The sequence below is a fragment of the Hyperolius riggenbachi genome, chromosome 7 (assembly GCF_040937935.1).
Source record: "Hyperolius riggenbachi isolate aHypRig1 chromosome 7, aHypRig1.pri, whole genome shotgun sequence".
NCBI lineage: Eukaryota > Metazoa > Chordata > Amphibia > Anura > Hyperoliidae > Hyperolius > Hyperolius riggenbachi.
The window spans coordinates 156,704,077-156,726,412 of NC_090652.1; the positions used below are offsets into that span (position 1 = coordinate 156,704,077).

General features: G+C 41.8%; 1 protein-coding gene across 1 annotated transcript in view; it reads left to right on the plus strand.

The window, feature by feature from the left end:
- The window catches only part of LOC137524666 (uromodulin-like), a 150,850-nt gene that overhangs the window by 114,635 nt on the left and 13,879 nt on the right, over window positions 1-22,336 (plus strand). The window contains exons 13-15 of the mRNA XM_068244794.1: window positions 11,204-11,361; window positions 16,572-16,817; window positions 18,094-18,256. Coding sequence (XP_068100895.1) covers window positions 11,204-11,361; window positions 16,572-16,817; window positions 18,094-18,256 — 567 coding nt within the window. The remainder of the gene's footprint in view (window positions 1-11,203; window positions 11,362-16,571; window positions 16,818-18,093; window positions 18,257-22,336) is intronic.

Genomic DNA, 22,336 nt, shown 5'->3' on the forward strand with positions numbered 1-22,336 from the left:
GCTAGAACAGGAGAAAGCCGTCACCCAGTACCTCTACAATTTCAGTAGGACACAATCTGGGGAGATGGGGATGTTCTGGCCCCAAAACTGGAAAATGCATGCAGGCTCATGCGGCCGTTTGAGGAGGTGACTAACCTGGTGAGTCGCAGTGAAGGCACCATCAGCGACTTGATCCCATACGCTTACATTCTGGAGAGTGCCGTGCGCCGAGTGGTGGATCAAGCTGTGGAGGAGCGTGAAGAGGAACAGTTATGGCAGGAACAGTTATGGGAGCAATTTACATCAGAACCAGATGTTTCCTCTACACCTGCGGCGGCACAGAGGGTGGAGGAGGAGGAAGAAGAGTCGTGTGGGGAAGAGGAGTCAGACTCGGATGATGAGGAATGTGTTTCTTTGGAGGAGGAGGAGGCGGCGGCAGAAGAAGAACCGCAGCAGGCATCGCAGGGGGCTTGTGCTGCTTAACGTTCCCGTGGTATTGTTCATGGCTGGGGGGAGAGGGAGGACATCACTGAGGAAGAGCAAGAGGAGATGGAGAGTACATCTGGATCCAACTTTGTACAGATGGCGTCTTTCATGTTGTCCAGCATGTTGAAAGACCCCCGTATAAAAAACTCAAGGGGAATGAGCTGTACTGGGTGGCCACGCTACTAGACCCTCGGTATAGGCACAAAGTGGCGGACATATTGCGAAGTCACCTGAAAGCAGAAAGGATGCAGCACATGCAGAACAAGCTGGCAAGTATGAATTACAATGCGTATAAGGGTGATGTCACAGCACAACGCAATAAAGGTACCACTGCCAATAATCCTTCTCCCATGTCCACGCAGGCAAGGACAGGACGCTCCAGTGATTTCATGGTGATGTCGGACATGCGGTCATTCTTTACTCAAATGCCTCACGTTAGCCCTTCCGGATCCACCCTCCACCAACGCCTGGACAGGCAGGTAGCCGACTACCTGGCCTTCAGTGTGGATGTAGATACTGTGAGCAGCGATGAACCCTTGGACTACTGGGTGCGCAGGCTTGACCTGTGGCCAGAGCTGTCCCAATTTGCCATCCAACTTCTGTCTTGCCCTGCCCCAAGCGTCCTGTCAGAACGGACCTTCAGCGCAGCTGGAGGCATTGTCACTGAGAAGAGAAGTCGCCTAAGTCACAAAAGTGTTCAGTACCTCACCTTTATCAAAATGAATAAGGCATGGATCCCGGATGGCTACTGTCCGCCCGAAGACTAAGTCAGTCCCCACACTGCACCTCCGCCCGCCGGCCACTTGACTGCCCTCTCCGCCACCACCAACAGGGTCCAGGACTCCAGGCGGATTCCTGAATTTTTTAGGCCGCTGCTAGCAGCGGCCGCTATACTAATTTTTCTGCTGCGTGTACATGCATGCCTTATTTTTCTGGCTGCAGTGCAGCTGCAACAACAAAACAAAAGGCATGTACATGTGCCCATTCCCCTTTGTGATCATTATCTTGCCACGGTGAAGGGGCTTGCGTATCACAATGAAGCAATGACCGCCGGCTATATGATTGTCTCGGGGGGTGGCACACCAAAGATAATAAGGTCGTTGCTTCATTGTGGACAGACCAAATTTGATCAGCTGGACATTCACCGTTGTCCTATCATTGAGCTACCACAGCCCGGTGACCATATGGGCTTGAACCCCGCCACGGCCTGCACTCTGGCCATGCTGCGCACCAGTCCAGCAGGGACGTCACTACGCAAACAGCTGTTTGCGGTGCGTTACACAGTGAGTTTGGTGTGTCATTGTGAAACAGTACTCTAATTACACTCCCTGATTGATGCATACACATGCAAGATGTTTGAAAGCACTTTAGGCCTGCAATTTAGCATTTAATGTGATTTCTGCCCATAAACCGCTGCTTTTCGTCAAATCCAGATTTTTCCCCGGGACTTTTGGAGTCTATCCCACTCATCCATGCCCCCCTCCAGGTGTTAGACCCCTTGAAACATCTTTTCCATCACTTTTGTGGCCAGTATAAATGTTTCTAGTTTTCAAAGTTCGCCTCCCTATTGAAGTCTATCGCGGTTCGCTGTCCGTTGTTATCGGCTTTCATTGGAAATGGATCCTATTTTTAACAATAGGGATCACTTCCTGCATTGGGCGGAAGTAAAGGAAACATTCCAAATGGGGACATTTTCTACGCAAGTGGGAACCAACCTTAACCATTTATGCCGCCTGGACGTGATTGTCACATCCAGGTGGCTGCTGTAGGGATGCTGCGCGCTGTTGCGCACTCCCGCTCGCGGTCGCCTGCACATGTGGTCCCCCGTTATCCCGGAGATCAATGAATTGGAACATTATCAAAAACCGCTGTCTTTCTAACAAAAAAAAGTTTCCGGTCCTCCTAAGGCTTTTTGGAAAAACTACCTCTACATACATTTTTTTTTTTTACTAAAATAAACCCACATTATTACATTTAAAATTAACTGTTTACCTCCCACACCAAAAATTACCCAAATAAATGTTTTTAAGAAAAAGAAATTACAATTATAAAAACAAAAACATAGTTACCTAAAGGCTTGAACTTTTTTAATATGCTTGTGAAGAGGGTATATTACAAACATTTTTAAATTATAAACTTGTAAATAGTGATGGACGCAAAACTGAAAAAATGCACCTTTATTTTCAAATTAAATATTGGCACCATACATTGTGATAGGGACATAATTGAAATGGTGTAATAACCGGGGAAAATGGGCAAATAAAATACATAGCTTTTAACCCATTCAGGTTCCGTCATTTTCACGTGAGAAATGTTCACCTCCCATTCATTAGCCTATAACTTTATCACTACTTATCACAATGCACTGATCTATATCTTGTTTTTTCTGCCACCAATTAGGCTTTCTTTGGGGGTACATTTTGCTAAGAGCCACTTTACTGTAAATGCATTTTAACAGGAAGAACAAGAAAAAATGGAAAAATGCATTATTTCTTAGTTTTCAGCCATTATAGTTTTAAAATAATACATGCCTCCATAATTAAAACTCGCGTATTGTATTTGTCCAAATGTCCCGGTTATTACACCGTTAAAATTATGTCCCTATCACAATGTATGGCGACAATATTTTATTTGGAAATAAAGGTGCATTTTTTCCATTTTGCATCTATCACTATTTACAAGTTAAAAATAAAAAAAATATAGAAGTATTTCATCTTTACATTGATATTTAAAAAGTTTAGACCCTTAGGTAAATATTTACATGTTTTTTTTTTTTATTGTAATGGTTTTTTTTTTTTATACTAAACATTTTATTTGGGTACTTTTGGGAGGGTGGGAGGTAAACAATAGATTTATAATGTAAATGTGTGTTAATTCTTTTTGTTTTTTTTTCAGGTGTAGTATTACTTTTTGGCCACAAGATGGCGGCCATGAGTTTGTTTACATGACGTCACTCTAAGCGTAGCACGCGCTTAGAGTGACGTATCGGGAAGGAGACGGCCAGAAAAAGCTCAGCTTCTGAGAGAAGCTGTCGCTTTTTCAGCGGGGGAGAGGAATCAATGATCGGGCTCCATAGCCCGATACATTGATTCCTTGGCTACCGAATCCGCGGCCGGGAGTGCGCGTGCACGTGCACGATCGGCCGCGGAGGCGAGCGGTAGCGCGCATGGTTCCTGGACGTAGAAACTACGTCCAGGAACCAAAATAGGTTAATTATGGTAGGCTTGGTAGCATGAATTATTTTAAAGATACAATGGCCGAAAACTGAGAAATAATGATTTTTTCCCATTTTTTTCCTTAATTTCCCTGTGAAAATGCATTTAGAAAAAAATAATTCTTAGCAAAATGTACCACCCAAAGAAAGCCTAATTGGTGGTAGAAAAAACAAGATATAGATCAATTAATTGTGATTAGTAGTGATAAAGTTATTGGCGAATGAATGGGAGGTAAAAATTGCTCTGATGGTGAAAAATATCGGCAGGCTGAAATGGACACCCGAGGTGAAAATAAACTAAATAAATAAACAATTGTAATTATCCACCTTCTCCTAAAAATTACTTTTTTAAGATATTCCAGCTTTATTTCATATTTAAATCGACTTTTTAAGTTTTTTCTGTTTTACTGTTTTTGCTCAATAACACATTCATTAAAGTATGCCAGATCTAAAATCTATGAACTATTGACCCTTTTTATCTCTTTCCTGCTTTCAAAAGCGATTTTCTGCTAGGAAAGTGTTTTATAGTTGTAATGTATTATCAGTGAGGGTCGCACTGTAGTCTGACCCAGTCCTGATTCAGACAGGAACTGTTACTGACATACCTGATGTAGTCACTTCCTGTCTGAGTCAGGACTGAGTCAGCCCCTTATATACCTGATATTTAACTCTTTCAGTCAGAGAAAGAAAAAAAGGAACACAGCCTAGTTATTATTTGTGTGCTAGGCACTGTACATACACATCCATCTCATCATGTCACCTGTCACCTCGGGTATCCTTTAACAGGATTTTTTTGGGGGGTGCTATGCAGGTGCTGGACCAACTTGTGGGGTAGCTGATGACGCCGCGGCAAAAAAATGGGCGCGGCCATGACAGATGAGGGCAGGGCTAACTGTAATTTAAAGTGAACCTGAGGTGAGAGTGATATGGAGGCTGCCATATTTATTTCCTTTTGAACAATACTAGTTGCCTGGCAGCCCTGCTGATCTCTTTGGCTGCAGTAGTGAACTGAATTACACCAGAAACAAGCATGCAGCTAATCTTGTCAGTTCTGACAATATTGTCAGAAACCCCTGACCGGCTGCATGCTTGTTCAGGGTCTATGGTTGAAAGAATTAGAGGCAGAGGACCAGCACGGCAGCCAGGCAACGGGTATTGCTTAAAAGGAGATAAATATGGCAGCCTCAATATTATTCTCACCTCGGGTTCCCTTCAAAAGTGCAACGCAAAGACAGTGGGCCCAAGTTATGGTGACCGTTTCCCCAGAAAACTCACATAATTGTGCAGGTTTTCTCAAGAAAATACATGTAATGTGAGCAGATTTGCCCAGTAAACACATGCAATCATGTGGCAGATTTGACCAGAAAATAGGTGCAATCATGTGGCAAACTTGACCAGAAAATAGGTTTAATCATGTGGCAGATTTGACTAGAAAACACTTCAATCATGTGGAAGATTTGACCAGAAAACACTTCAATCATGTGGCAGATTTGACCAGAAAACACCTCAATCATGTGGCAGATTTGACCAGAAAGCACAGTCATGTGGCAGATTTGACCAGAAAACACTTCAATCATGTGGCAGATTTGACCAAAAAACACAATCATGTCGCCGACTTGACCAGAAAACACTTCAATAATGTGGCAGGCTTGACCAGAAAACACTTCAATAATGTGGCAGGCTTGACCAGAAAACACTTCAATCATGCGGCAGACTTGCCCAGAAAATACACCTGCTAATAAATAAAAAAAAAACAATTACTTACCTGCAGAAGACCTCCTGTCCCGGCTCTGTCCGGCACGCAGCTCCCACGATCCTCTGCCAGCCAGCAACTGAAACTCCCGTGCTGAGAGCAGGGCTACGGGAAAATGGCTGCTGCCGGTGAACTGACGCCGTGTCTATTAGACACCGAAAGTCAGTTCACACTGGGGGGTGCTAATAGGGTGCTTGGACAAATTTAGGGGGTGCTTCAGCACCCAAAGCCACTGCTTATTTTTTGAGTGCTGTGTAGACTTTTACCATCTTGCTCGCTAATTTTTTTTCACTTTACAAATGACAAGTGAAGGAGTACCTTATGAAGACGACGGTGTGCTCAGACCCCCTACCCAAGTGTCTCCAGGAATATACAGATCAGCGGGTCAAGAATAAGTCGGCACCACCAAAATGTAATTATCGCAGTTTGAGAAAGGGAATATTCGCCAGAAACAGCGACTGTCACTGCTGCCTTGTTTTGATATGCAATAAAGAGCTATAATACATTTTGGTGGTGCCGACCCATTCTCGACCCACTAATATTCACAATATAGCTTTTTTTTTTTCCAGGAGGTCATCAATTATTCAGTCTAATCTGTTTGTCCCTTGACAGTATATTATATAATTATTTTTCCTTCACCATTCCTCATTCAATAGTGTATTAGCTTGAGCCTTCAATTCAAAGAGAGAGATTGTGAGCCCCTCTGAGGGACCGTTAAGTGACAAGACAATATACTCTGTGCAGTGCTCTGGAAGATGTCAACAACACTATATAAATGCTAAATAATAATAGTAGTTCAGCTTTTTAATGTTTTCCCTATTTGTCCCACCTTTAATCTGTATAAAAGAAGCACGGATTTTTCATTTGAAAGCATCTTAAAGGATCTTTTTCTCAATATCTTAATTTCTATTGAGTTTATAAAAAATCCTTAGGCCTCTTTCACAGACAGTGCAACATTAAAGTTTCGACGCAGACTAACGCACAGAAATACTAAGTCTGTGAAACATTCACAGTGCACACGTTGCGTTTGTGTGTAACGTGTAGCGTTATTAGAAAGTGCTGTATGCTGTACGTTATACACGTTATTAGCTGCGTTGCGTTGGACTGTTTGCACTTGCTCAGTAATGACTTGGAAGCATACTTTTCATTGCCTGTATGTTCTACTGTATGCGACAATAACGGGGCATTAAGTTGCATTGCAACTTTTCAGGGGTGTTGCGGTGTAATTTGCGTTGCGACTTTAACTTTGCATTAAATGCAACATCCTACTGTGAAAGAGGCCTTCATCTTTGATATTTTTTTTTGTATCTCCTTATTTTTCAGCAGATTATTATCCAATCTCCAGACTTTTTCTGGCGCAAGACCTGAAGTCCAATTAACTGAGAGGATTGGAGAATTACAGGTTCAATATCCCCAAAAAAATTGATATTACCAATATTTGCATCCAGAATTTTAAAAAAATCTGACTTTGTGGAATAAAAAAAATGATTCTTGGATAAGAATGCACACAATCATTCAAATATCTACGAGCCTATAGGCTTTAAAAGAGTCTAGATGCTAATTTGCTATTTGACTGGATCCTCATGAAGAATCAAGTTTTGAAATTACCCAAGGACATTCTTGCCACTTAATCTTCAAGGTTTTTACAACAATTTTGTGAGGGACCTACAGAAAGAAGTAGAATCAATCATACCATACTCAATCCATGTTCTACTCATACAAATCTATTTGGTGGGATCCTTTTGGAAAGGCCGTCCTCTCTTGGTTGGAAAACGGGGTTGTCTTGTGTCACTTGACACGTTTGTTGTGACGCGAACACGGAGTCACAACAGGTTTCTAGTGCATGTGAACTGGCCCTCGACCCCCCCACCCTGGATAATTATCTTAAAATGGCCCAGCCTTAAGCTCATTATTTTTACCTTCATTTTAAACTTTTATTGTGGAGTTTCTCAGCCTTGAAATTTGATTTTTTTTAACATATTTTTTTTTATTTTATAAGCTGCATATATGTACAAACAGTATGCATTTAAAATGTCCAAGCATGGGAACTTAGAAAATGGCATACACTTGTAGCAGTTTTAATAGTATATAACACATACAGTTACAGAGATCTATAACTATGATGGGAGGACTTTGACAGATATCTTATATTGATGCCGAATAACTCCCTTAAGGTCAAAAAGTTGACCAAAACTAACCAGAATTCTATGATGCTGATTTACATAAAGGAAATAGAGACAAAGCATCCAATATCTTAACAAAACAACAATATATAAACAATAATATCAACGACCATAAGTGGGGGGGGGGGAGGCTGAGAACTAAGATTGACATAATTCCAGAGTATATAGGTATTAGAGTGGGGGTGGGTGGGGGGAGCGTCTAACCACGTGAAAAGAAGAATGGTAGAGGGTTAGGAAGGTTGGGTTGTTCATCTTATGCAAGAATGTGTTGATATTTCTCTGAGGATTGATAATCAATCCAGACTGCCCAAACCGAGTAATGTTTGCTATATTTATCCTTGCTTTCTAAAATGGTCTCCTCAATCTGTTGAGTCTCATTAAGTTTCTGAAACCAATTTTTAACTGTGGGTATATAGGTAGTTTTCCAAAAGAGAGGAATAAAGCTCTTGGCTTTATTTAACATATATGGGACAACTGATTTCGTATACGGTATATCTCTTGGATTTGGACAGGTGGAGTAGAAAAGACCAGGGGTTATCCTCGATCCTCTGGCAAGACACGTTGCGGATTATTCTTAGAACTTCAGACCAAAAGCTACGGAGCAAAGGGCACTCCCAAAACAAGTGGCGTAAGGTTCCTCTGCCTCCACACTTCCTCCAGCAGCCATCATCTCTAAGTCCATACATTTGGGCTAGTTTCACAGGTGTCCTATACCATCTAGATAATATTTTGTAGTTGCTCTCTTGGGTTCTGGTACTAATGGAGGAGGAGTGGGCGTGAGAAAGAATTATACTCCGTTGTTCCTCATATAAATCTGAGCCAATTTCCCTCTCCCATGCCCATAGATACAACCATTGTTCCTGTTCCCGAATTAATTTGTATAAAAAAGAAACTGAATGTTTATCTTTTTTGGTAAAGAGAGCAACCCATTCATGCAGCCTGACTCCACCTGCTTCAGTCTCCAGAAGTTAATTGGGAACTGCCCATAATCACACCTGAGTTCTTCCAGAGTCCGAAGTCTAGTCCCTCGCCAAAGATGACCCAAACAGACCGGTTGACCCTCTGAGCCCCGTGACCCACAAAACGCCCACTGAAGGCCTGGCTTAAAACGGGGAAAACCAATTAGAGGGGAGACATCAGAGAAATCGTACTACACCAACAAAAACTAAGGTACCCATTGTGCAAGCGCTAAGTCCACCTTGAATTTTGATTAATGGCAGTTCAAGGTGTTGTTAAAGCCTGTCCAGTGGTTCCCCATCTTTCAGGATAAAGGTTCTTCCTTCCACTTGAAAGGCCAAGGACAGGGGGAAGCCCCACTGGCAGTAACCCCCTCTGTCCTTAATCCTTTATAGCAAGGGTTTTCAACATCTAATTGTCCTTTCAGAGATACAGTATCTTGAGAGTGTTAAAGTTTCTTCCCTCTAAATGCAATACTTTCTTTTATTCGTGCATTGGTAAGAATTTTTTCTTTAGTTTGAAAAAAACTGTCCTCGACATATCACATTAGTGTTTCTGCTATGGCCTGTCTTCCTTTTCTTCCCAATTATGTGCACCCTGCCAAGTAAGGATGGTCGGAAATGCCCATTTCTGATTCTGCGGAAATTCCGATTTCCAAGCTTCCATTTTTTTATTTTCTAATCTCCAATGTTCTGTTTTTCCTTTTTTCCAATTTTTTTGCATCAGACAATGCAAAAATGAAAAAAAAATCAGAAAAATGGAAATTGGAAAAACGGAAACTCAGTTTTGATATTGATCTACAATTAAAATTTTGCAGAAAAATTCTGCATTCTCCGATTGGTCCAATGCTTCCAAGTTCTGTGATTTGGCTAAAATTACCGAGTTGAGGTAAATCGGATTTCCGCGGAAATTCCGATTTCCGTTTTCCAAATTCGATTGGAAATGCAGAAATTTCAATTCCGCATAAATCCGAATGAGCATCCCTACTGCAGTGCCAAGCTCAAGCTTGGGATTGGCTTTTTGGCCAGTATCTCACACAACATTTCTGTTACTACTTCTAGGATTTCCTTTGTGGGGATGTCTAAAGGTATACCACTGATTTTATTATTATTCCTTTCATCTCTGTTTTCTTGGTCTAACCTAGATGTTATTTTTCATAGCTGTTCTTCATGTTTCTTTATCTTCTCTGTTATTTCTCCACATCTTTTTTCAGTTTTCTCTGAGGCATTCTCCAATTTCTCTACTCTTTCAAAAAGGTTAAACAATACTTTTTTCTCTTGAATTTTCTCCCAGGAGATAATTTTTCTGCTATCTAAAAGAATAACTTTTAAATATGCATGTGTACATTGGATTGTGTCTGACTTTGCGTCAAACATTTTATAATGTGCAGAAAAGTTCCTGTTTTAAATGCTACCTAAATGTTTGGATATTTCAAAATGACATAGATCTTCTTTTTTCCTTTATATAAATCACTTATGTGAGGTATGCTGTTTTCAGTCAGATAAATTCTGTTTTGCAAGGGGACAAATAAGATACGAGTATGAAGCAGAGCCTGTATATGTAATCAGCAGAGCAGTGAGGCACAAGAATGAAGTAGAGATGGCCCGAGCAGTTCGTCGGTGAGCAGTATTCTGCGAACATCGGCTGTTTACATTTGCGGCAAACAGCGAACATTTGGCGCGTTCAATTCGCCCCCCCCCCTATACATCATCATTGAGCTAAACTTTGACCCCTTACCTCACAGTCAGCAGACACATGGCAGTCAATCAGCTGGCATTCCTTCCTGGACTCCCCCTATCAAAAAGCAGTTGCAGTGGCCATATTGGATCAATTCTCTGCTGGCTGCTGACTGTTAGTGAGAGCAGGGTCAGACTTGCTGCAGATAGTTAGGGAAAGCATTAGCTAGGCCTGTGTTCTTGTTCCTTACTTGCTGTGAAAGCACTTCAAACAGCGTGTGCGTGTGTGCATGTGTGTGTGTGTGCATGTGTGTGTGTGTGTGTGTGCATGTGTGTGTGTGTGTACGTGCGCCACTCCACAGCTCACTGAAACCCGGAGCTGTGTGCACACTACTGCTGTTGCCTCATCACTCCAATGCATTATTATTTCAATGTATTCTGATAGGACTATTGTGTCTCTCTGTGTGAGACACTCCATAGCCCACTGTCACCCAGAGCTGTGCATAATGTGATTTTCGCCCTTTAGGGTTTAAAACCTGAGTTTGCATCAACTCCGTAATTTTTGGTAAGACTTTTGGCATGGATCCCCCACTGGCATGACATAGTCCAGGTGTTAGACCCCTTGAAACAACTTTTTCATCACTTTTGTGGCCAGAAACAGTCTTTGTAGGTTTTAAATTCGCCTGCCCATTGAAGTCTATGGCAGTTCGCCAGATTCGCAAACATTTTGCGTAAGTTCATGTTCGCCGTTTGCGAATGTAAAATTCTATGTTCACAACATCTCTAGTATGAAGCAGAGCCTATATATATATGTAATCAGTGGAGCAGTGAGGCATAAATATGTCTTTTCATTTGTGAATGTGATTAACAACTAAGCTCTTCTTTAGCTTTTTAAATGGAAGTCATTGAGATCCCAGCCTTTTTTGACATGTATTATAAATTTTACTTTGTACAGAGCAACAAAACACATGTCATTTACAAAAATACCATTTACCTGTCACTGAACACTAATTCGTCACTTGGTGGAGAAGATATTATTGGTATAGATTATTCCTGCATATACCCCCTGGACATAGTGCTTTCTCTTGAAACTGCCTTAAAGCCTTTTGCAAGGTAAGCACAAATGTGTTCAGTGCTACTCAATTACTCATGACTATACATAAAACTGGCACACTGGTATAAGGTGACCATACTGCACCAACATGTTGTTTTAGAACAGATATATTATCACTTACTTAACTGACCTTTGATTTATCCTTACTTTTTATCACTACCCTTACCCCATTGCACCACTCTAGCATATACGTAGCAAGTCCTTCATCTATGCCTCACCTAAATGTAACACTAACTTTACCTTACACAAATGTCCCTCACCTACACCCCTTTTTCTGTGCTCCACCTTTCTTTAATACTTACCATACTCCATTATTTATTCCTAACACCAATCTTATTTACCAATGTCCCACCTGTATTTAACACCAAATTCACCCCCTCACCTGTGACTTACCTGTGCTCAACAACCAACTTACCTAGTTATGTACAGTGGAGGAAATAATTATTTGACCCCTCACTGATTTTGTAAGTTTGTCCAATGACAAAGAAATGAAAAGTCTCAGAACAGTATCATTTCAATGGTAGGTTTATTTTAACAGTGGCAGATAGCAAATCAAAAGGAAAATCGAAAAAATAACCTTAAATAAAAGATAGCAACTGATTTGCATTTCATTGAGTGAAATACGTTTTTGAACCTTCTAACAATAAAAGACTTAATACTTAATGGAAAAACCCTTGTTTGCAAGCACAGAGGTCAAACGTTTCTTGTAATTGATGACCAAGTTTGCACACATTTTAGGAGGAATGTTGGTCCACTCCTATTTGCAGATCATCTCTAAATCCCTAATGTTTCGAGGCTGTCTCTGTGCAACTCTGAGCTTGAGCTCCCTCCATAGGTTTTCTATTGGATTAAGGTCCGGAGACTGACTAGGCCACTCCACGACCTTAATGTGCTTCTTCTTGAGCCACTCCTTTGTTGCCTTTGCTGTATGTTTTGGGTCATTGTCATGCTGGAACACCCATCCACGACCCATTTTCAGTTTCCTGGCAGAGGGAAGGAGGTTGTCGTTCAGGATTTCACGATACATGGCTCCGTCCATTTTCCCGTTAATGCGATTAAGTTGTCCTGTGCACTTAGCAGAAAAACACCCCCAAAGCAAAATGTTTCCACCCCCATGCTTGACGGTGGGGACGGTGTTTTGGGGGTCATAGGCAGCATTTTTCTTCCTCCAAACACAGCGAGTTGAGTTAATGCCAAAGAGCTCTATTTTGGTCGCATCAGACCACAGCACCTTCTCCCATTCACTCACAGAATCATTCAGGTGTTCATTGGCAAACTTCAGACGGGCCTGCACATGTGCCTTCTTGAGCAGGGGGACCTTGCGAGCCCTGCAGGATTTTAATCCATTGCGGTGTAATGTGTTTCCAATGGTTTTCTTGGTGACTGTGGTCCCTGCTAATTTGAGGTCATTCACTAACTCCTCCCGTGTAGTTCTAGGATGCTTTTTCACCTTTCTCAGAACCATTGACACCCCACGAGGTGAGATCTTGCGTGGAGCCCCAGAGCGAGGTCGATTGATGGTCATTTTGTGCTCCTTCCATTTTCGAACAATCGCACCAACAGTTGTCACCTTCTCTCCCAGCTTCTTGCTAATGGTTTTGTAGCCCATTCCAGCCTTGTGCATGTCTACAATTTTGTCTCTGACATCCTTGGACAGCTCTTTGGTCTTTCCCATGTTGGAGAGTTTGGAGTCTGCTTGATTGATTGATTCTGTGGACAGGTGTCTTTTATACAGGTGACTAGTTAAGACAGGTGTCCTTAATGAGGGTGACTAATTGAGTAGAAGTGTCTAACCACTCTGTGGGAGCCAGAACTCTTAATGGTTGGTAGGGGTTCAAAAACTTATTTCACTCAATGAAATGCAAATCAGTTGCTATCTTTTATTTAAGGTTATTTTTTCGATTTTCCTTTTGATGTGCTATCTGCCACTGTTAAAATAAACCTACCATTGAAATGATACTGTTCTGAGACTTTTCATTTCTTTGTCATTGGACAAACTTACAAAATCAGTGAGGGGTCAAATAATTATTTCCTCCACTGTATACTTCACTTTTCTCTAACATAGGACTCCTCTCTCTGGGCTATAGCATCTATATAGTCTATAATATCCAGGAACAATTTTCAAAAGAGGGGCTACAATGTCTTCCTCATCTTGAAAATTGTCTAGTCTGTTATTATAGACAAGGTACTCATCCCATACCTTATGAGTGTGGGAAACTAATTGCATGCACACCTTTCCTCCTAAATCTAACGGTGAGTATGCCCAATTGCTAGAGAAATAGTTCTAGGTGCAAGCATTTACAGATACATTGCTTGGCTACAGCCAAGCAACATGCATTTTTTTCTATGGTAGGGGAGGAGGAACTGTGAAAGAGTGGTTAGGCTAAGGAGGGGAACAATTTATTTGCTTGTTGTCACAAGTGAAGGATGACACCAACAGAGGCATGTAACTGTGACAGCCAATCTACTGCCAGCTCTGCAACACTATCCCAGCCCTCTTTTGTGGCCTAGCAGAAATCTGGCTCAGCTCACACAAGTAGAGGTAAACTTTGAAGCAGGATTATGCTGGAATCTGGGAGCCACCTTTAATCCTAACTAACCCCAGGTATACTGGTAACAAATATTTTTTGACCTTCTACATATTTACATGTAAAATGTTATTTGAAATGAAAAAAATCTATGAAGAATAGCATTAAAAAAAAAATCTTATTTTCATATATACCCTTCCTTCTTCTTTTCTATAGTGTCATATCTTCTTCTTCTGTCCACCTCTTTCTTCATTCATCATTTTCATCCGTAAATCTCTTTCCTCTTCTTTCTTCCTTTACCCGTTAAGTCTTCTGTTCTTGTATCCTTCATTTTTTGCTGTTCTTCTAATATCTTGCTTGCAACTTCCATTCCTGTCACTCCTCACACTAAAATCTTCTTGAGCCCCACCAGTAGGCAACTTTGCTGAAGAGGATCATGAAACCATGATGTGGCATGAATTTTATGTAATAGGATATACATGAGATACATTGATTCCTAAAATAAAAAGGGCTTAAATGGTGTACGTGTGTATAGTGAAGAAGGATTCATGGATAGGGAAGAAGGTAGGCATGCATTCTTGCACCCAGTACCCTCCAGTACCACCAACAGTACATGTTTTGTAGAAAATCACAAATATTCACATGTGAGGTAATTAGTTTTAGCAGAGCTGATTAACAACCTGTGTGTATTTCCACAGAACATGGACTGTCAGTGGTACGTAAAGGAAACCAGTGCTCTACATTATAGGAACTGATACTTACCTGCTGCTTCCTCCTGCAGTCTAAACACGTGAGTCCCTCGCCGTCCTCCCGCAGTCTGCCGTTTAGCCGCGATCAGCCTCAGTAATTGGTTCAGTCGTGTCAGTCCGTGTCTACTGCGCATGTGCAGTAGCGCAGAAGACCCACACTGAGCCCTGCTGATCCTATTACCGGGGATGATTATGGCTGAAGAGCAAACCATGGAAAGACGGCGAGGGACTCACACATGTTTATGCTGCAGGAGGAAGCAGTGGGTAAGTATGGGTTCTTCTTAATTGTAGAGCTCTGGTACACTTTAAGGACAGAGTTGGGAGTAATTCAACACAGTACCACTCTTTAGTATGTCTCTGCTCCTCTAGTTATATGAATTCTGCGAAAGGTCATTTGATTTGAAAGCAGCTCTGTCAATTAAAACTGCTATTGTGGCATTCTCATAATTTTCATAACTTTAAGAGCAAGAGGACAGCCATCTTGGTAAATTTTAAGCAGCCTTTTTCTATCAGTCACCAGGGGCATTGCTAGAATCCTAAGAGATCCTGGGCAATTCTGGGCATTCCAGCCTAAAAATGGGTATGGCCATGCACCAGAATGTGGGTGTGGTGATGGGTGGAGACAAATTTACATGAACTTAACAGCGGTCTAAGTAAGCCTGCTCAGCAAAATGTTGGATGAAGCCCCCCTCTACATTAATACAAAAATAAAAATCCAGCATATTGCATAAATAGGCAGCACCACTGCATAACTGGGCAGAGGTACCTGGCTTCTGTGCTGGCTTTTCTGGCCTGCTGCCAGGTTGTCTGGCAGTCCCCCCATAGTGTTTACTGAACTCCTAGTGGACTCCCTCCCATGCTCCCACAGGCCTCCCATTGAGGCACCACAACTCCCAACATGCTCCCCATAGAAAAACCATAGCTCCCTGAATGCCCCCATAAAGGCCTCACAGCACCCAGCATGGCTGTGGTGCTTCTATGAGGAATGTTGGGTGTTGTGGTGGAGAAGGAGGAGACAGACAAAAACAATTAGGAAGGGAAAGAAATGGTGGGCACCCAGCATGGCTGTGGTGCTTCTATGAGGAATGTTGGGTGTTGTGGTGGAGAAGGAGGAGACAGACAAAAACAATTAGGAAGGGAAAGAAATGGTGGGTGGTATGTGACAATAACTACAAATGCATCTTAAAAAGTAATTATATTTTATTTATCAAAAATTATTTAAAAACACGCCATAAATACCAGTTGGAGAAAGCCCAGAAGAGAAGATGTCTGCAGAATCTGGAGACCAAGCAGGAGGAGGTGAGCACTGCTACCCACTGCCTGGGGGACATCCGGGGCACCCCAGAATAGATTTGAGGCACGTGCCACTGATCTTTAGGCCTAGCAACACCCCTGTCAGTCACTGCTAGATCTTGCAGAAGGCAATTTGGATTTTCACCAGTGACCAGTGGTGTTCTGTAGATAGAAGTGAGTGAAACATTTTCTCCAGAAAAGTTTTTATATAATGCCCAGAATTCTACTTTAGCTTACTTTATCAGACACTTTTTGGATGTCAGCACTTATACTGGCAAGGAGCATGGAATCTTGTGGATCAGTTCTTTCATAATAACATTTCAGTTGTGTGAAGGTTCATAATTCCTATCTTTTGCCAGTATAAACAGTGAGGTAAGCGGACCTTATACTCTGGATTCCACAAAAAGTGGTAGGTAGACCATCCTGTGCATAATATGGTATATTTAAAAAAAAAATGTTAATGATTTGAAAATTAAAAATTATGTTGGTTTTTTTTTCATTTCATGGGGAAATCAGATTTTTACCAAGATAGTGAAACATTGCCCCTATTGGGCAAATAGTATTTAGAGAAAATATTGCAATGTTCACGTAGTACTAACAATAATGCCAATTACAACACAATCTGTTTATAATTTACAGCTCGGTCAATGTAAGTATTGAAGGAACTGGAAATCTACAATTAGTTATGGCTCTCTACAGAGACTCAAATTTTAATTCGGTCTATGAAGGATCTGAGGTCCTGCTGACATCTAAAACAGTTCTCTACATTGGCATCATCCTTAAATCGGGAGATAACACTCAGTACTCAGTGGTGATGAAAAACTGCTATGCTACACCTACCCGTAACCAGTCTTCATCCTCAAGATATGACATCATAAAGGATAGGTATTATTATTATTATTGTTATTATTATTTCATTATTTTTAAATTATATAGCTCCAACATCTTGTAGCGCTGCACATAGTAGGGAGCATAGATATATGAGCAGTTCGATACACTGTGCAATCAGGACATCCAGCAACACAAGTACAAATACATAAAATTGATGTGTAGTTTGAAAATATCACCAATACTGGTCCGTGCTCATTCGATAAAATACACTGACTTGAGAATGATAGGGGGAGGTCCCTGCCATTATAAGCTTACAATCTAGAGGGTAGTGAGGTGGAGACACTAGGAGAATAGACAAAGGAGTTAGCGTAAAAGGCAGTGAGCCTATAATTCTAGCCATAACACATTATAAGCTAGTCTGAAGAGGTGTGCCTTAAGGGTGCGTTTGAAGATTTCCAGGATTGGAGCATGATGATGAACAAGCTGTGGGAGAAAGTTCCAAAGGAAAGAAGACACTGAGAGAAGTTCTGAATGCAAGAGTGAGAGTAGAATACCAAGCTGGATGACAAGAGGGTCTACTGGGAGGATACAAGGTTCTAGGAGGGATGGTATCTAGAGATTATTGAAGTAATGTATGGAGGGGACAGTTCACGTAGACCCGTGAATGTGTATTTCTTCTTAATAAATACAACAGTATAAAAACTGATTATTATCTGTAAATTCTTTGTTTTGCACTTTTCAGGTCACAGCACATATGACATTCCACTGTCAATCCATTTTGGTGTAGAATGTAGGTGCCAAGCAACAGTGTTAGAGGTGCTTTTACAGCATGGTTTTTCCATTAATACCTAAGCCTAGCAATAAGGCTAATAATGAAAGCAACCATAATATGTCTGAAGTCACTTTGCTGCAATATAACCGTGCCAGGAACCAACAAGTATTTACCTGTTGTCTTGATTCATGGCCAAAGTCACTCTAATTTACTATGGTACTATGGCACATAAGTACAGATAGCACATCAACTGTATTTTTTTTTTAAATAAAGCTGTATGATTAATCTCATACTTATGGTCTCTTACTGGCTTACAGCTGCCCCTCCAAACAAGACTCCACTATTAGTGTGATACAGAATGGGAATTCTGTTACTGGCCAGTTCACTGTTCAGTTGTTTGGCTATGTGAAGGATTCTAGCGTTGTATATCTGCATTGTGAGAGGTCCTATGCCACATAAGTACAGATAGCACATCAACTGGATTTTTTTTTTAAATAAAACTGTATGATTAATCTCATACTTATGCTACATCATGCATGGTCTCTTACTGTCTTACAGCTGCCCCTCCAAACAAGACTCCACTATTAATGTGATACAGAATGGGAACTCTGTTACCGGCCAGTTCTCTGTTCAGTTGTTTGGCTATGTGAAGGATTCTAATGTTGTATATCTGCATTGTGAAATCCATGTCTGTGACAAGTCAAGTGAGAAATGTTTACCTGTAAGTATAAGAACATGTCATTTCTATGGGGACTCCAGTAGTGTAAAAATCTTCAAACAAAACCAGTTAAGCTATAAGAACTACACTTGGTACTTAAAAAGATAGCTCTTAAAAAATAAAGGTGATCAACTTGTAGTAGTCCTCAGTTTTAAAGGCAGGACATATGAGAAGGTGGAGGAGTTGGATGAGCAGGAAGCATAGCCAACGGGAGGGTTGTTTTTAGCCACAGCCATGGCTGGAGTGAGATACACGCCTATCTTGCTGTGCTGTGATAAGCCTGCATATGAGAGGGCTCTTATGATCTAGAACCTGGTTGTAGTGAGATTTGAGAGTAATGAACAATAGGCAGAAGTTTGAAAATGTGGTGCATCCTAGTAATTGCTTGTAGCAAGCAAAGTGTGACTTTTTATTCACGCTTGAGAGATTCAGGTGTGGGGAGCGAGTTATTCCTCAGTATAAACAGCAATATCATAACTTGCAACAAAGTGCACCTCACAAAATAGTGTTCACAGGTATCAAACAGTAACATTTATGTTTGAGTAGCAGACCAATTGAGTGTGTCAGAGAAGGAAAAGAGTGTCCAGGAAAGGTAGCTTGTTGTTGATATAGCTTTGTAAACTAAGTCAGCTAAAAACAGAAGGACTCCTGATCAGGGACATAACTATCCTGGACTGGGCAGAGATCTGTTGGCAGGCCCCGCCCCTACCCACACTCCATCACAGAGGTCTGGTCCTGTTCCTTATTATGCAGAGCAGTCAGCACGGAGCAAGCATTATTATACATTCCTCAAAATAAAAATGATCTCTAACTTCAGTGCAGGCTTAGTGTTCCACCACCACACCAAAAGCTATAAAAACGCTAACCAGTTAGACTTGAATTACAAGGTCTATATAAGGCACAATAGTACCAGCAGTTCGCCTTCCCTCTGCCCATCACCCCTCCAGCATATGCATCCAAAAAGGAATGGTTCCAGACAGCCAGATCACGGTTGTCATAACATCACATAAAAACAGAATGAAAAATCACCTCTTAGTGTTTCTCTTTAGGACAATTTATTGGCAAAATCAGCCTACAAAACATAAAGCACACTTACATATATGGGCCCTTATTACGTTGACCCAGTAGATGCACAGTGCTCAAATGTAATATGTAGGATGCCATCCAACTGGAAGTCCACCACGTCCAACTGATTTCACTTACGATAAGCTTCCTCAGGAGTCATTATACATCACCTGTTCCAGGCGCATGGGTCTCCTACACTCCTACACTCACTTCCTGGTCAGTGTTTAGATGCCGTGCACTGCATGCAGTCAGCCAATCACCATGTGGGGACTGAAGCCCCATGGTGATTGGCAGCTTCAAGCTGCACCATGGCAAAATTAAAGTAAATCTGATCTGATATTAAAAACAAAAAAACAGATACTTACCTAAGGAGAGGAAAGGCTCTGGGTCCTATAGAGCCATCCCGTTCTCCTCCCAGTCCCCTCGTTCCCTGCAGGCTTCTCCATTTAAATCTCCGGGGGAGACTTACGAAGTCTTTGGGAGCCAAGTCATCCTGAAGACAGGCGGCTCTGTACTGCGCACTTACGGGCATGGCCAATTCTCTCATGAAGCAAGGTGAAACATTTGCATCAGGCAGTACTTTTGTACTTTGTGTACCTTCCTGAGAAGGAATGGACTCGCATCCAGCCAGTGTGCTATTGTGTTGAGCTGCAGCATGTCATGTGAGAACATTAAATGAAGCAGAGTAAATTATCGGTTGCTGATTCCAAATCGGGGTGGGAATGCATCCTCACAAGTTTGCCTCGGGCAGCAAAAAGTCTAGAACCGGCCCTGCTAGCGGATGCACGAGGAAGGGCACTCACATGTTCGCTATACAGAGTTGCCTGTCTTCAGGTGCCCAAGTGCTGCCGAAGACTTGTGAAGCCCAGCCAAAGTGGAAGAGAGCAGTCTACGACCTATTGATCGTAAACTGCTAACGGTGGAGCATGCGGGTGAACGTGGGGAACGTGAGGAGAATGGGAACGCTCTATAGGACCCATAGCCTTCCCTCTCCTTAGATAAGTATCTGTTTATTGTTTTAAAAACTTCTTCAGAACTCCCTTTAACCAGGAAGTGTGAGGAGGAGACGCGCACGACAGGAGCAGGTAATGTATAATAACGCTTCTGCGGCGCTGATTGCTCTCCATAATTAGTAGCAGAACCACCTCCCAGGCCCCCTCCCAGCAAGACTATTGTTACACAGCTGCTCCTGATGCATTTCATGGCAAAGCAATGGCTTTCTTCACTTCCACGAACCATAAGTACACCGACGCCTTAAAAAGACACAAGATAATGTGCAAGCCATAATACAAAAATACATGTAAAAAGTATACACAATTAGCTCTATGACATGCTGAAAAGGATCATAGAGTGTTTCTCCAGGGAGAAGAATAAAATGTGCTGCATGGGCAACAAAACTCATCAGGAAGTTTATTAAAAGTTAGTCTACACAATTATCTCAACAATCTCCAAGGGGGAGGTGAAAAAAGTGATCACCTTAGGAAAAACACAAAGGGTGTAAGAGGCACCCAGAAGTAGATAAAACGGAGTTAAAAATAGCTAAAAATAGAAAAATAGAGGTGGCTTACCTCAATAACAACAAGTTCATATAAATATGTAACAAGTTCATATAAATATTAGAGCCAGGTAGTGAGGCGCTCCTCCATATACTTGGCTCTGATACAACACTGGCACTTTATTTGGCCTGAGTAAGTGGGTGCAGACCCACAAAACGCATTGTCTGTGCTTAATAAAATTCATATTTATATGAACTTGTTATTAAGGTAAACCACCTCTATTTTTCGATTTTTAGCTGTTTCAACTCCAGGGTGCCTCTTACCCACTTTGTGGTTTTCACCCCCCTTTGGGAGGGGTGTACATTGGTACCTAGTGGCTATGCCATCAATAGCACCTTTTTTGTTTCTCCAAGACTGCAACTGCATCCAGCTCCAGTCGGTCACCAGATAAGATTCGGGTTTATAGATCTCCACCTGCTTGCAGCGGTTGTTTGCCCCTTGTGCAGCCTTCCTTTATGAGTACCCTAATCTTTTTTGTTTTCCATCACTCTTCTTGTGACATACTGCACCATTTGGGCTCCCGTTGTCTCTTCTTTTTTGGGGTGTTTGGTCACCCTACCTTGCAGTACCTTAGGAAAAAAGCACGGAGATGACGGCAGCCCAACAGTGCAATATTCCACTAAACCTGAAATAAATTTATCAATGTTAGGAAATATATTCACAAAGGAGGGTTGCAGTGAGGGGCAACCAACCACTTGAAGCTGGTGGAGAAAATCATCCCATCTCGGGTAATCCAGTATTATTATGAGGATGGGAGTAGGTCGCTCTCTTGAAAAAATGTGGATTCAATCTGCTAGTGGCCACGTCACTGCAGACTAGCAGCACAAGCCACCCCTGAGGTAAAACTCAGCACAAACAAGGGTAAAGTTCTCATAAATCTACCTACCACTGGTTTTTCAAAACATTAACATTAGTGTTTGTTCCTCGTGAATATTATTACACTAGTTGAAAGGTCCGTCTGTTTAAAACGGGCAGTAGGCCTCGACTGCAACTACTGTGCCCCCACAATGAGCAATGCCCACCTGCACTCTGCACATGTGCGCACAAATTCGCGACACGCACACCCATGACACGCACCTCATACCCGTGTCTGCCCGTCTGTCCTCGTGCCGTGCATGAGTGTCCGGCACTACGCATGGACGCGGGGACACAGGACAAGGCAATATTATATATAATGAGGAGCAGATCATTGCTATTTATTGTTATTGTTAATACATTTTACGAGTATGGGCAGTATGTTATGTCTACACTGGCCACATTTATTTAATATGCCTTAACTAAAGTTTCCCCCAACCTTATCAGCTCATGCTTTGAATTTACTAGTTTTGTAAACACTTCTGAGTTTTTCTGTGTAAATGAGTGAGTTCTGCAGACATAAACCCTGTTCCCCATTCATTACTGAGGCCTTGTAACACTAATGAGTATTGTAACATGACCCCTGGGAAGGGAAAACGTCTAACTG